The sequence below is a fragment of the Xiphophorus maculatus genome, chromosome 16 (genome assembly GCF_002775205.1).
Source record: "Xiphophorus maculatus strain JP 163 A chromosome 16, X_maculatus-5.0-male, whole genome shotgun sequence".
Classification (NCBI taxonomy): Eukaryota; Metazoa; Chordata; class Actinopteri; order Cyprinodontiformes; family Poeciliidae; genus Xiphophorus; species Xiphophorus maculatus.
The window spans coordinates 15,803,457-15,816,942 of NC_036458.1; the positions used below are offsets into that span (position 1 = coordinate 15,803,457).

The 13,486-nt window shown below is 35.5% G+C and overlaps 1 protein-coding gene and 2 gene segments (V, D, J or C); all 3 read right to left on the minus strand.

Annotated features, from left to right (window-relative positions):
• Window positions 1–13,486, minus strand: part of LOC106700343 — a 245,212-nt gene that overhangs the window by 44,454 nt on the left and 187,272 nt on the right. The gene's annotated exons all lie outside the window — the stretch shown is intronic.
• On the minus strand, window positions 1,128–1,972 carry LOC111611616. The segment is given in 2 exon segments: window positions 1,128–1,828; window positions 1,905–1,972. Coding segments are annotated over 2 exon segments (384 nt in total).
• LOC111611619 lies at window positions 8,983–9,355 on the minus strand. The segment is given in 2 exon segments: window positions 8,983–9,230; window positions 9,307–9,355. Coding segments are annotated over 2 exon segments (297 nt in total).

The window sequence follows — 13,486 nt, forward strand, 5'->3', positions numbered from 1 at the left end:
TCTATCACAGAAGGAAACATTTTTTGCTAATTATTAAGATATGTTTTTTTAACAGATCATGGATTAAGTTGTGATCAGTTTGAATATGTTGAAATATTATATGTGCAAAAGTATTATTGTTAAACTTCTGCATATGCTACATGGTTACTTAAAAAGGATGCAGACTGCACAAATTCACCACATTTTTACTGTTGAAACCCAGATATGTAAGGATGAGAAACTGTCGTACACCAAATATACAAATTACAGATTATAAAAATATATATATGCTATTTTTTAGTAGGTGTGTGGCTCATGTTAACAATGACTGTTTGTAGAAATACCAGAAAAAATTGCGTGCTTGAACTAAAGATTGGGCGTCTTTTTCACCTGAACTTGTATCAAGAAAACTCTTCTCTGTACCAGTTTATTTAGGCAATTTCTAGTAAAGCAGTATTCCATACATGCTACAATAAGCATTCAGTAACAATAGCCTTCACAATAAATTCACATACACAAAGTTTTGAGTAATTATTACAATCACTGTGATTAAATGCCAATCTGAGGTTGCTTGTATTCAAAGTTTTCAGCTGAAATCCTAGATGCTCCCCTGAGTGTGTTCAACCTGGGTCTCACGACTTCAACGCCTCCAAACACTTAAAAAAGGCAGTCAGAATGATCTAACAAAGACTGGATTTACAGTAGGATGAGCAAACAACGGGGAGTACTGTGGCAACATATCAATTACAGCATGTAAAGAATACTTTTTGAATACAAACACTCAAAGCATTTCTGTAGACTCCTTGTTCAGAGCAGCTCTCATTTGTAGCTCAAAGCAAACACTGAATTATCTCTCTGCTCCTGGAAAAACCTTTGCAGACATACTGTAAATGATGCCATTCACTATTATGTGTTTACAGCTCTTTTCAAACCAGCAAACATAAAGCAACTGAATTGATACTCTGACAATTTAAATGGGCATATTGGGAAAAAAAATTGTGATGTAATTCATACTGTAAAATATTTATTATTTAATTATGACAGCATTATTTGTTAAAGCCATACAATAAAAAATCATCGTCAAAGTCATATTCAACTGTTATTTTGATTCTGAAGTCAAAAACTTCATAAAGGGTCCATTAATTTTGAAAACCTTTTTAACATGACTATGTATCTTTATCAAGTTAAATATTTTCTTTACATAAGTAAATAACTTTTTCTTTTAAAATAATTAAGGGGGCAAAATGCTTGTGTCAAGCCTAACACTAAAGCACTCCCGCTGTAAATCGTCCCTGCAATAAGAGAGAACTAAAAGCAAATTCTGCACCAAAAGACAAACTGTTTGAAACATATAACTTATTTGCATGCTTCTTTTTATCAGCAAATTATATGGCTGTAAATATTTGCAATTTTCATATGTGCTATCACTTTCTTTTCTAATTTTCCTAAGCTGAGGCATACGTTGGTTTATTTGAAGGGAGGGCTCCCCCTCTGGTGTCTTTGAGACCTCAGGGGATTTTGTTTGGTCGTCTGATGTTTTGTGTTATGGTGCGGTCTCTTGCACAGAAATACACAGCAGTGTCTTCAGACTGCATGTTCTGGCCTTTAAGAGTCACTGTGTTCCTGGAGGAATCTATGTCAATACTGAACTTATTTTTCAGTGAATCTTTGTAGGATGTAGATGAGCCAACTCTGCATCCAAACCACTCCAGTCCCTTCCCTGCTGCCTGTCGGATCCAGCAGGTCCAGTAGCTCGTAACAGAATAAGATACCTGACAGGTGATGGTGAGAGGCTGACCTGGATGCACATTTACAGAGTCCGGCTGTGTCAGCTGTTCACAAATCACACCTGTTGGATGAAAAACATGTCTTAGTGGCAGTGATAAAATAGATCTGTTGGTTATGACTAATGCAGAGTTACTCACAGGATCCAGCTGCCAGCAGCAGCAGAAGAGCTAAAGGAGACATGTTGTGATTTGGAAATGTCTCCACTCCCAGCTGATATAATTTATAAATACCCGAGAGGAAGGAGGGGCTCAGTGAGTTTGCATAAAACCAAACAAGCCGTTTCTATCAGTAGTGGTTTAATCAAAGTGAGCTGTAATTTTGGGTTGTTACATGCCACATGCATAAACATCCACAAACACATAAACTCACACTGTACACTTTTAAGCTAAGTAAAATAATTATCAAATGTTATTGCAATTTTAACGTATTAATAACCACTGCATGTCAGGAAGTCAGAAACCACAGCAGCCGTTCTTTCTGAGGTGTGTTTTTATGTCTTTGTGTTTACATAAGTTGTGTTATCTTACCACATCTTCCTGTCACCTGTGGGTCAATGGGATTCGTAATTTAGATGAATCTCATTTCAATATTGAAAGTCATCAAAAATTGGGAAAAATTACATGTGTGACTATGGCTCATTTTTAGAAGTTTAAGCTTCTAGAAAACAAAAACAAAAACAAAACAAACAAAAAAACATGTCTCATGATAATGTTGAAAACTGTTTAAACATTTTAAGGATTAATCCATTCATTTATCCATCCACTGTGTTGGCTCAGGGTCACTTATGTGACTTAGACTTGTTGCTTAAAAACTTTAAATAACCCTAAGCCTTTACAATGTCTTACGTGATGACATGAGCTATAACTGACCACTGGATAAATTTGTGTGTTGTGCAGAGCGTGTGGCTGAAAACACCAGGGAGAAAAATTGTGTGACAAAGATTTAAAATATTAAAAAAATACAATCCTAAATTGAGTGCCTGGATGTTGTTTACCAGAAACAAATACAAGCTGTAAAACATGCTTAAAGTCATTTTTAAATTTGCTCGGCATCTGTTTGCTTGTTTTGGTTTCTACTTAAGAGTAATAAAGACATACAAGTTCAAATTTTCTCATTGCTCTTTCCTACACCATGTGAATGGTAGCAAAAGATAAAATTAAATTAAAAAAAACTTTTAACAATGGGTATATAAATGTTCTGTGCTCCACAACTACAAGAGAGAGAGATTAAATACCATTAACCACCAAACTGCCAGACAGGTTAAACCTCAAACTATCATGGTGCCTCAAAGTTTTATTAACTTACTACAATGACTGAATCTATGACTTTGTAAATTTATTTTGTATTTTTCTTTTTTCTAGGATACAGATGGAGGATTTTGTGCAGCTCTCCACACTATTTTTTTCACTGTGTGTGTCTAGCACAATAATAAACAGCAGAATCTTCTGTTTTCAGGCTGTTCATCTGCAGATACACCTGTTGTCTGCTGTTGTCCCTGGATATGGTGAATCGGCCTTGAACTGACGGAGAGTAGTATATTAGACCGCCATCACTTCTGACATAAGCAACCCACTCCAGTCCTTTTCCTTGAGCCTGTCTGACCCAGTCCATGCTGTAGCTACTGAATGTGTATCCAGAGGCCGTACAGGTCAGTTTGTGGTTTTCGCTTGGCCTCTTTATCACCGACTCAGATTGAGTCAGTGTCTGACTAACAACACCTGTAAAGTTAAAAATAAAAATTTAGCAAAACATTAGGCTTGAATGTAAAACATCTCAAAAGTCTCTGAAAGTGAAGAAAATTTATTTACAAGCCAAGCAGAAGGATAAAAACACCAGCCCTTCCTTGCAGTCCATCATGTGAACTTTGATCACTGCTCTCTGTCACCATCTACAGTCATATAAGTATTAAAAGTGACTGAATTTTTGCATTGACTCCTCCTCAAACAGTAGAACAAAACATCGATCAATCAAACTGAGGAATCGTCTGGTTAAATATTTGCTTATTAACTAGTCGTGAGATATTTCAGTATGTAAAAAAAAATACATCATGGACATTTCTTAAGTGAAGAAAAGCTGACTTTGTGAGGAACTAAAACTTTGACAGCAGTCAAAGTTTTAAGAGATTTTCTAAATCTCCTTGAAGTAAATGTTTTAGTTAGTCTCGTTACCGTCATATACATTCCTTTCTGTTTTACAGTAAATATTTGGAAGAAAATGTTATTCCTTTTGCACACAACATGACTTCAAATATAAGACTTGTGAATTAATGAAGATGTTTGCCTGTAGTTTTTTATTTGTGCAAAATAATAAAAAGTAAAATAAAATCAAACATATCTGCTGCGACACATTTTCATCTTATTAAATGATTTTGGAAATAAAAATATTTCATTTACTCCTAAAATAAAACAAATATCTAATTAGTGTGTGCCATATAACTCAAGCATAAACAGCAGCACTGTATTTTATTGCATAGACTGCCCTCTAGTGTTCAAACATGCGAAACTGCAAAGCATATGGTCATACCACAACTTATAGTTTGTGTGTTTGTGTTATATTTTAGTTTGCTCTCTAAATATAATCATCTAAGATCTCCTTTTTATCATTTAAATGAAACAAACTCTGGAAAAACTGCACTACGGTTCAGTTTTCAGACACAATGTGCATAAAAAGTGTAATTACAAGTTTTCAACAAACCAAAACACAAATATAACAATAATGAAAACAACAATAATTGATCTTCAAGCCAGAACAGAAAAACCTTCAGGCATTGTCTAAAACAATGTATCTTTTTTTTCTTGCCCCAGTTTGAAAGTGCCATCGTGTTTCATACCCAAAAAATGTATTGTTTTTTATGTATTAAAATACAAAATAATACAACACATTCTCACTCCCGACTCATCATATATTGACGAGTTGGGACGATTTCTGACCATGCGTCACATATTGACGCGAAGGGTACCCCACGCGTCAACATGTGACACCGACAGACCTTCCCCTGCGTCAATATATGACGAGTAGGGAGTGAGAATGGGTTGCATATTATAAGAAATTTTTACATTTTTCCTGTGTCCACAGGATCTTTCAATGCAGACTTAAACTGTAGGTATTCCAAATCTTTCTTTCCATTTACACTTTTATCCGTGCATATACCCATCTGTTTTATGTTTCTCAAAATTTCTGTAAAAACTTAAGACAGGGAATCATGGTGACTGAAAGAAAAGGGAGGTTTTTTTTTGTTAATTCCTTAATAGACTTTATTTTATTTCTGCAGAAACATAGGCTTTCCACACAGTGCATTCTTTTAAGCCAATAGAAAACGTGTTTTCAAAGCATCACACGCTTCATTGCCTCTCATAGATATTATTGTTTGTCAGTTTTTGTACAGCTTTGTAGAGTTTTGTGTCACTGTGTCTCTCTTGCACAGTAATAAACTGCAGCGTCTTCTGGTTTCAGACTCTTCACTGTCAGAGAAACTGTGTTTTGCGAAGTGTCTTTGGTGATTGAAAATTGGCCTTGGAAACTCTGGGCAAATATAGTGCCAGTGCCGCTGTCAATGCGTCCAATCCATTCTAGTCCTTTTCCTGGTTTCTGACGAATCCAGTGGAGCCAAGCCAGAGGCAATCCCTGTACTTCACAGGACAGAATGACTGAGGGTCCTGGTCTCTGGACCACTGGCTCAGAGGAGGTGAGGGACTGACCCCGAGCAGCCGAAACAAACACAGAGTTTTGACAAATGCAGACATCCTGAAGCTTTTTCTTTTTTCTCAGCTGGGTAGAGTTAACTCACCTGAAATAACAGCCAAGAGGAAAATACTTCCTGTGACTATCATGGTTACAGTTTAGATTTCAAATGCGAAAGCTGTTCTGGTGAAAATATATAGGACAAGCAGAAATGGGTGGAGACTTTGGATTTACATATCTTTCTATGAGTACATAGCTTATAAAAACCTATATGAGAGGATAAAATAAAATTTTCAGAAAGAAGAAATGCAGAACATCACTAATACAGTGGTAAATAATAGAGAAATATATGTTTTAAAGTTTGAGCAATGTTTTAGCACAAGTTATGCCTCTCGATATGCATAAGCAAAAGCTTAAGTTTGATGAGTTTGATTGATGAATGTCACTAAATTCAGATGAGCAACATTTTGAATACTTTTTACTGAATTCAAAGCTGATCATCAGAAATGGGTGAGAAGTGAATGTCTCTATAGTCATAAATGTCAGAAAGCCTGATGCTGAACTTTACTGTCTCCTCAAATTCAAAGCCGCAGCTGCTTTTATGGTTTATTTAGTAAAAATGTAACTTTAACTTGTGTTCAGTGTGAATACATTACTATAACTGAGATATGCAATAATCTTTTTTTTTCCCAACAGACAAAAGAAGATTTTTGGACAGTTTTTGAAATATTTATATTTACCATAACTTAGATTAGAGAGTTGTTCAGATTAATGTATGTCACTTGAGTTTTGATCTGAGGAACTTGGTCCCATGTGTTGCATATTTAATGAAATTGGTATCATAATTTTACAAACAAAACAAAACAAAAATAAACTAATTACATTTGCCATTTAAAAACCTCCACTACTGCACTTAAAACTAATTTTTCAACAATCGAAATTACTGTGCTTATGTATTTCATGATAACATAAAAAATAAAAATCAATTAAACAAAATTGTGGGTAGTAACGTTTATTTTTGCTCTTATAATTATTTTAAAGCTATTTATCACTGAACAATTAATCACTCATTTTGCTATCCATCCATCCATCCATCCATCCATCCATCCATCCATTTTCTAACACCATTGTCCCTAATGGGGTCAGCATTGTAAATTATTGTGTAAATTTACTATGTGACTTATTCACCAAAATCTAATATTGTAAAGAAAGATCAAACAGACTGCTATAAGGAGAAAATCAAATGCTTTGTGTGGCTGGTGTAAACAGAGGAAGTAGTTTTTGTCTGACAAATTGTGATACTTTGCCTCACTGTGTCTATTCGAGCGCAGTAATACACCGCTGAGTCCTCCGTCTTCAGACTGTTCATCTGGAGATAGACTTTACTGCTGGAGTCATCTCTGGAAATGCTGAATCGACCCTGAACTGAGTCTGAATAATAAATGGGTCTACTAGATGTGTGCACCAAAGCAATCCACTCCAGTCCTTTGCCAGGCGGCTATCTGATCCAGACCCACACTGATCCACTGAATCTAAAACCAGATGTTGTGCATGTGAGTCTGTGAGACTCTCCGGGGTTTTTAACAGCTGGTTCAGACTCTCTAATGGTTTGACCTTCAGCACCGCTCAAAATAAACAAAGTAGCCACTAACAAGGTTACATCTCTGAGAGCCATGTTGAAAGTGTTCTTCGTAAGTTTTAAAAACTACCAGTTTGTCTTAAATAGGATTTCAACTCTCAGGGAATTTGTTAACAGAAGCTCCTCCTCCTCCTTCATCGTATGTTTCAGTGAAATGTAATAGGAAAATCTATTCAGGCATGAAATTGTCTTTTATAATCTTGCATATAGGAAATAGTTATTCAAGAAATGAGCCTAATAATAAACAGCTGTAATCCAACAAAATTCAACCATTTTGATCTTCATATAAAAAAAAAATCATAAAGTTAAAAAGTTAAAAATATTGAAGCTTTTTCTGACAATACATTATTTTTTCTACAGTCAAAATTATTAAAATAAAAGAAAAATTTAATTATATAAAAATCAAACCAAGATATTTTCTCTCAGATTTATTTGTCTTGACTCTCCTATGACAAATTATTTTATCTCAATATTTTTGATATCTGGGTGAAGTTGGCCTCCTCACCCAGATAGGAGGCCAACATAGGCCAGAATTCAAAATAAACAAAATTGGTTTGCACTTGTTTGTGCAGCAGAAATGTTTGTTTGTACCGGTATTATTTTAAAAATTTAATAAATGTTTCCAGAGGTCATCAAAGATAACACTCCCCCAAGTCCCCATCGGACAATTTGTGTCAGTCAACTGTGCTACAAAAATGTTTAAAACTGCCTCTGTAACAAGTGAAACTTTAAAATAAAATGAACTGCTACTGAGTTTTGGGGTATTTTTTTAAGAAAATGTCAGCTGCAGGAACTCACAAACCAAAACAGCAGCTGTTCTGTCGATGCATTTGACTGTGTCCACAGTTACATAAGTTTCATTCGTGTTACTGATGCCTGTGGTTTCAGAGTAAAAAGATGCAATTGTGTGAAATTTCCTTTTAGTGTAGTAAAGTAAATTTATTCGGAACAGTAAACTTAAACACTCTATTGAACGTGACCTGACTTGAAACATAATTTCATGACTGACAAAAAAATGAATACTTAATCACAGTGTATGGTGTTAAGTAAAGTCATGTTTATTTGTATAGCATAAAGCAGTTCAAAGGGATTACATGAAGGTGTGTACTAAACATTTCTCTAAAGCTCCGATTTTAGTTTTGCTTTCTTAAACAAATAAATAAGTTGATGGTGGGGAGTTTTAAGTAGCTGAGGTCAAGTTCTAGTAATAATGAAATCCTACTGCTGGATCTAAAAGAATGTGTAGTTTCTTCTCACCAGCATGATTCTGTTTTGTTTTTATGATTATGTTGTTATATTTTAAGATGATTTTTTTAGTTCTGCTTTTGTCTCTAATCTCTAAGTTTGTGTCTCATCTGTGAGAATGTACTGGTACATAATAACCAGAGAGGGATTTACTCCTAACATGCAGAAACTTAGAATAAATAGGGCAAACCTGCTTATTGATTGTTTTCTTTTTGTTCAAACATTAACTTTTTTTCAGTTCTATGAAAACTATGTTCTTAAATATGTTACTTGATATTGGAGCTCTTCTTTCCACTCTTTGGACCAAAGACATTTCAAAAACTGTTCACTAAACTTTATTTCCATATCTTCACATACTTTTAAATGTGAAGAAATCAGCTGCATGTTTTATTGTGTATGCAGTCTTGATGAATAATTGGATTTGAAAGATTTGATTAAATGTTCTTGTATTTATTTGGATGATATCTAAGTTAATATGTGATGACATATTTAAACTTTTGACCTTCCTTTACTTTATTGAAGCTTAAATGTTTTACACCTGAAGCCTGAAGGGTGTGGAGGATTCTGTGCAGGTTCTTAACCAATATCAGCCATTGTGTGTTTCGAGCGCAGAAATAAACAGCAGTATCTTCAGTTTTCAGACTGTTCATCTACAGATACAGCTGCTGTTTGTCGTAGTCTCTGGAGGCAGTAAACCGGCCTCTGACTGGCTCAGAGTAAAAGTTGTTGCCACCAGCGTCTGTAGCGATATACTCCAGTCCTTTCCCAGGAGCCTGTCTGATCCAGTGCATCCAGTAGCCGGTGAGTGAGAATCCAGAGGCCGTACAGGTCAGTTTATGTGATTCTCCAGGTCTTTTAACCACTGACTCGGACTGTGTCAGAGTCTGACCAACAACACCTGTAAAAAGGAAGATAAATTATTTAAGTTAACAAAAAAGAAGATAAGAAAACTGAATATCAGTGAAACTCTGCACCTTCACAGAAAATAAAAATGAGTAACAGTCCTCTCCTCCAGTCCATCATGTTAAGATGACAGCAAACTGATTTCTGCATTATCTTCATGGTCAGATATGAAAAGGCAGCAAAGATCCATGTTTTGCATTGACTCCACCCATAAATTAATGCAACTGACTGAAAGTCTTTTTTTTTACTGTAATAATATACTTCTCTGACATTTTGGGTTCAACCATTATTAAAACCATGACAATGCAAACATGCAGAGTTTTTTAAACTCAACACTCTTCATCTGTGAATAGACTTTAATGTAATAGATTTCTGCTAGAATTTGTATTATAAGAAAATTATGTATTTCAGTTTGTCTTTTGCTCCAAGCTTTACATGAAACATTTGTCAGTGAGTTGCAGGAGGTTTAACTAAAGGGACTGTTCACATCACAATATGTGGGAAAAGTATCAAAATGGTGGCAAATTCCAGGTTCAGATTAAGTATTTGAAAAATAAACACAATGCAATGAGAATCTTAGAGAGAAGCCTGGAACTGAGAGAGCAGAAGGGTAATTAATTTATAATAGTTGTTACAGTCTACCCAGTAAAGGACAAAGGCAAATATAAAAAAAATATTTTCTATTTATTTTTCAAAAAAATCTTAACAAAAGGCTTTCAACAACAAATCTCAAAAAAATATAACAAAATGGGACCAAAAGAAATCATCAACTAAGGCATACCTAACTCAGGATAAAAAACCAAAACTGACCTCCCACAATGAACACACAAGGGAATTTATACACAAAGGCTAGCCTATACAAATGAGGAGGGGTGGGAGATGAGACAAAGACAAACAATGCATAAACACAAATTCCTAATTCAAACCAAAACATTTTGACTACAACACAACTGTAAAAAACAAAACAACCTAACACCAAACATGTTTTAACAATTATGCTATTAGTAGAGAGGCAGTTTCTTCAACATCAAGACCCCTGCTTCCAGCAGCCTGATGGTTTATTCCACTTCCTGGTTTGTCTTTCAACCAGTCCTTTCCCCCAGCCAGTCCTTCAAACTCAGCAAAACAAAATAGTTAAATAAATAGTCAAATAAACATAAGGCGTTTACTAAATCTGTGCACCCATAATAGTAAACACCCTAATGCAGTAACCACCACAAGAAAGTGAAATTATAAATATATTGTGTGAAAAATTCTAAATATATTTTGTGAAAGAGTTTAAATAAATACTAACACTGGGGAAAAGATGGAGGAACATGTACAATAGTGTTAACTCAATAATGAATTGGAAATACAACTTGACTCAGAGTAAAAGACAATTTTGAGCAAATGATTTATTACTAATATTAACTGACACTCACACGATAGACCATAATATTATGAATCTGACCTTATTCATTAATTCACTCTACATTCATGGTTGGTCCATCTAGGGTTGCAAAGGAAATCAAGAAACTTTCTGGAGTCAGGTAAAAGCACTAGCCACTGATCTCAGAAATGACATTAATTTATTCTGCTTGTTCTATGAATGATGTCTATTTCAAAAACGTTTGTGCAGAACAAGCAATGCAAGGCAATTTCTATCAACACAGTGGTTGATTTACTGTAGTAAATTCTCAAGTGCCAAAGCTTTAGTGCTTGCACATGATACGTTTTTTAGGATTAAACAGGTCATATATAGTATTTGTGTGGGCATCTTGGTATTTTGTCGCACTGTGCTGATTCTGACACAGTAATATACAGCTGTGTCCTCAGGCTGGAGAGTCTGCCCTGTTATCGTTATTGTTCCTGCAGAAGTGTCTCTGTTGCTGCTGAACTTGTTCTTCAGAGCATTATTTGGAGCTACGCTCCCATCACTCCACATGGTTAAAATCCAGTCCAATGTTTTTCCTTCACGCTGTCTGATCCAACCTGTTGCATAGCTGCCATCGGTCAACAAATAACCAGAGACCCGACAGGTGATTGTCAAAGACTGTCCAGGCTGAACGATCTTTGAGTCTGGCTGGAGGAGATCAATACAAAACACACCTGTAGGGACATATAAACATTAATGCCATCTTTCAGATAAACACCAGTGTTCCTAAAGCAATTTTTATGGGAAGTTCCTCACCAGATGCAGCTGTCAGCAGCAGTATCAACGCTACAGAGTCCATGGTTGGAGTCAAAGTTGAGCTGGTAGAAGCACTGGGAACTCAGATTTGAAACAAACACTTCATTTGCTTATAAATCCAGCTTGTTTGCATACCTATGAATATTCAGATAAATGTAAAATATCCCAAGTTGCTCCACAAAAATACCAAGGACATATGTGTCGATGCAAACATACATACTCCATTGGTTTACAACTCATGACATCTATGTAGATTTTATATATACAATTTATTTACAATTTATTTAATTATTCTGGGTCTTAGGTCATAGATTTCCCTAATATTAATTATTGTAGTTTAACCTCTTGTGTCATGCGTATCCAAAACTGATTATCTCAATGTAAATCCTATTAGACTCACATCAAACACGTTTACAGTGAGATGAAATTGTTTAAAGGCCTTTGTTTATGCTTGTTCTGCTTGTGACTGACAGTTGATGTTGCTGGACACTTCCTGTGTTTATAGTGGTGTGTCTCAGTTTTTCTTTACGGAATCATTTAAAAATTAATATTTTTTAATTATTAAAAGTATTGCATTTATTCAGTACACAACATACATCTGTTTCAGAAATAATTTTAACCAACAAAGTTGTTGTTTCTGACATTGTTGTTTAACACTTTAACATTTTAAGTTTTAATCGCACTCATCAGGATTTATGCAAGCACATTAAATGAATTAAAATGACAAGAAAATTAAGAAATTCTAATGTGAACTAGAAGTGTGGCAGGTGGGTGGTTACAGCATCAAGAAGGGTAGCAGTTTTTGAATTGATTTCCCTTTAGATTTTGTCACTGTGAGACACCTGGCACAGTAATACACTGCTGTATCTTCAGTCTTCAAGCTGTTCATTTGTAGAAAGAGTTGACTTCTGGAATCATCTCTTGAAATGGTGAATCTACCCTGGACAGACGAGGCGTAATAGATAGGTGTACTAGATGTGCTTATACAACCCCTGGCAAAAAGTATGGAATCACCAGTCTTGGATGAGCACTCATTCAGACATTTCATGCTGTAAAACAAACTCAGATCAAAAACATGATACAATATTAAGGTCGTTCCAAAGTGCAACTTGTTGGCTTTCAGGAACACTCAAAGAAATGAAGAGAAAACATTGTGGAAGTCAGTGAATGATACTTTAATTGACCAAACACAGGGAAATAAATATGGAATCACTAAATTCTGAGGAAAAAAGTATGGAATCATGAAAAACGCATAAACAAAAGACCATTCAAAATACATCACTAGTATTTAGTTGCACCACCTTTGGCTTTTATAACAGCTTTCAGTCTGTGAGGCATGGACTTGATGAGTGACAAACAGTATTCTGCATCAATTTGGTGCCAACTCTCTTTGATAGCAGTTGCCAGATCAGCTTTGCTGGTTGGACCCTTCTTGTGGACCATTTTTTTCAATCTCCACCACAGGTTTTCAATTGGGTTGAGATCTGGACTATTTGCAGGCCATGACATCGACTGAATGTGTCTTTCTTCAAGGAATGCCTTCACTGTTTTTGCCCGATGGCACGATGCATTGTCATCTTGGAAAATTATTTCATCATCACCAAACATCTGTTCAATTGAAGGGATGAGAAAACTGTCCAAAATGTCAATGTAAACTTGTGCATTGATAGAAGAATTAACCACAGTCATCTCCCCAGTGCCTTTGCCTGACATGCAGCCCCATATCATCAAGGACTGTGGAAATTTGGTTGTTTTCTTCAGGCAGGCCTCTTCATAAATCTCACTGGAACGGCACCAAACAAAAGTTCCAGCATCATCACCTTGTCCAATGCAGATTCTTGACTCATCACTGAAGACAACTTTCATCCAGTCATCCACAGTCCATGATTGCCTCTCCTTAGCCCATTGGAGTCTCGTTCTTTTATGTTTAGGTGTCAATGCTGGTTTTCGTTTAGCTTTCCTGTATTGAAATCCCATCTCCTTTAGGCGATTTCTTACGGTTCGGTCACATACATTGACTCCAACTTCCTCCCATTTATGCTTCATCTGTTTAGTTGTACTTTTTCGGTTTTCAAGACAAA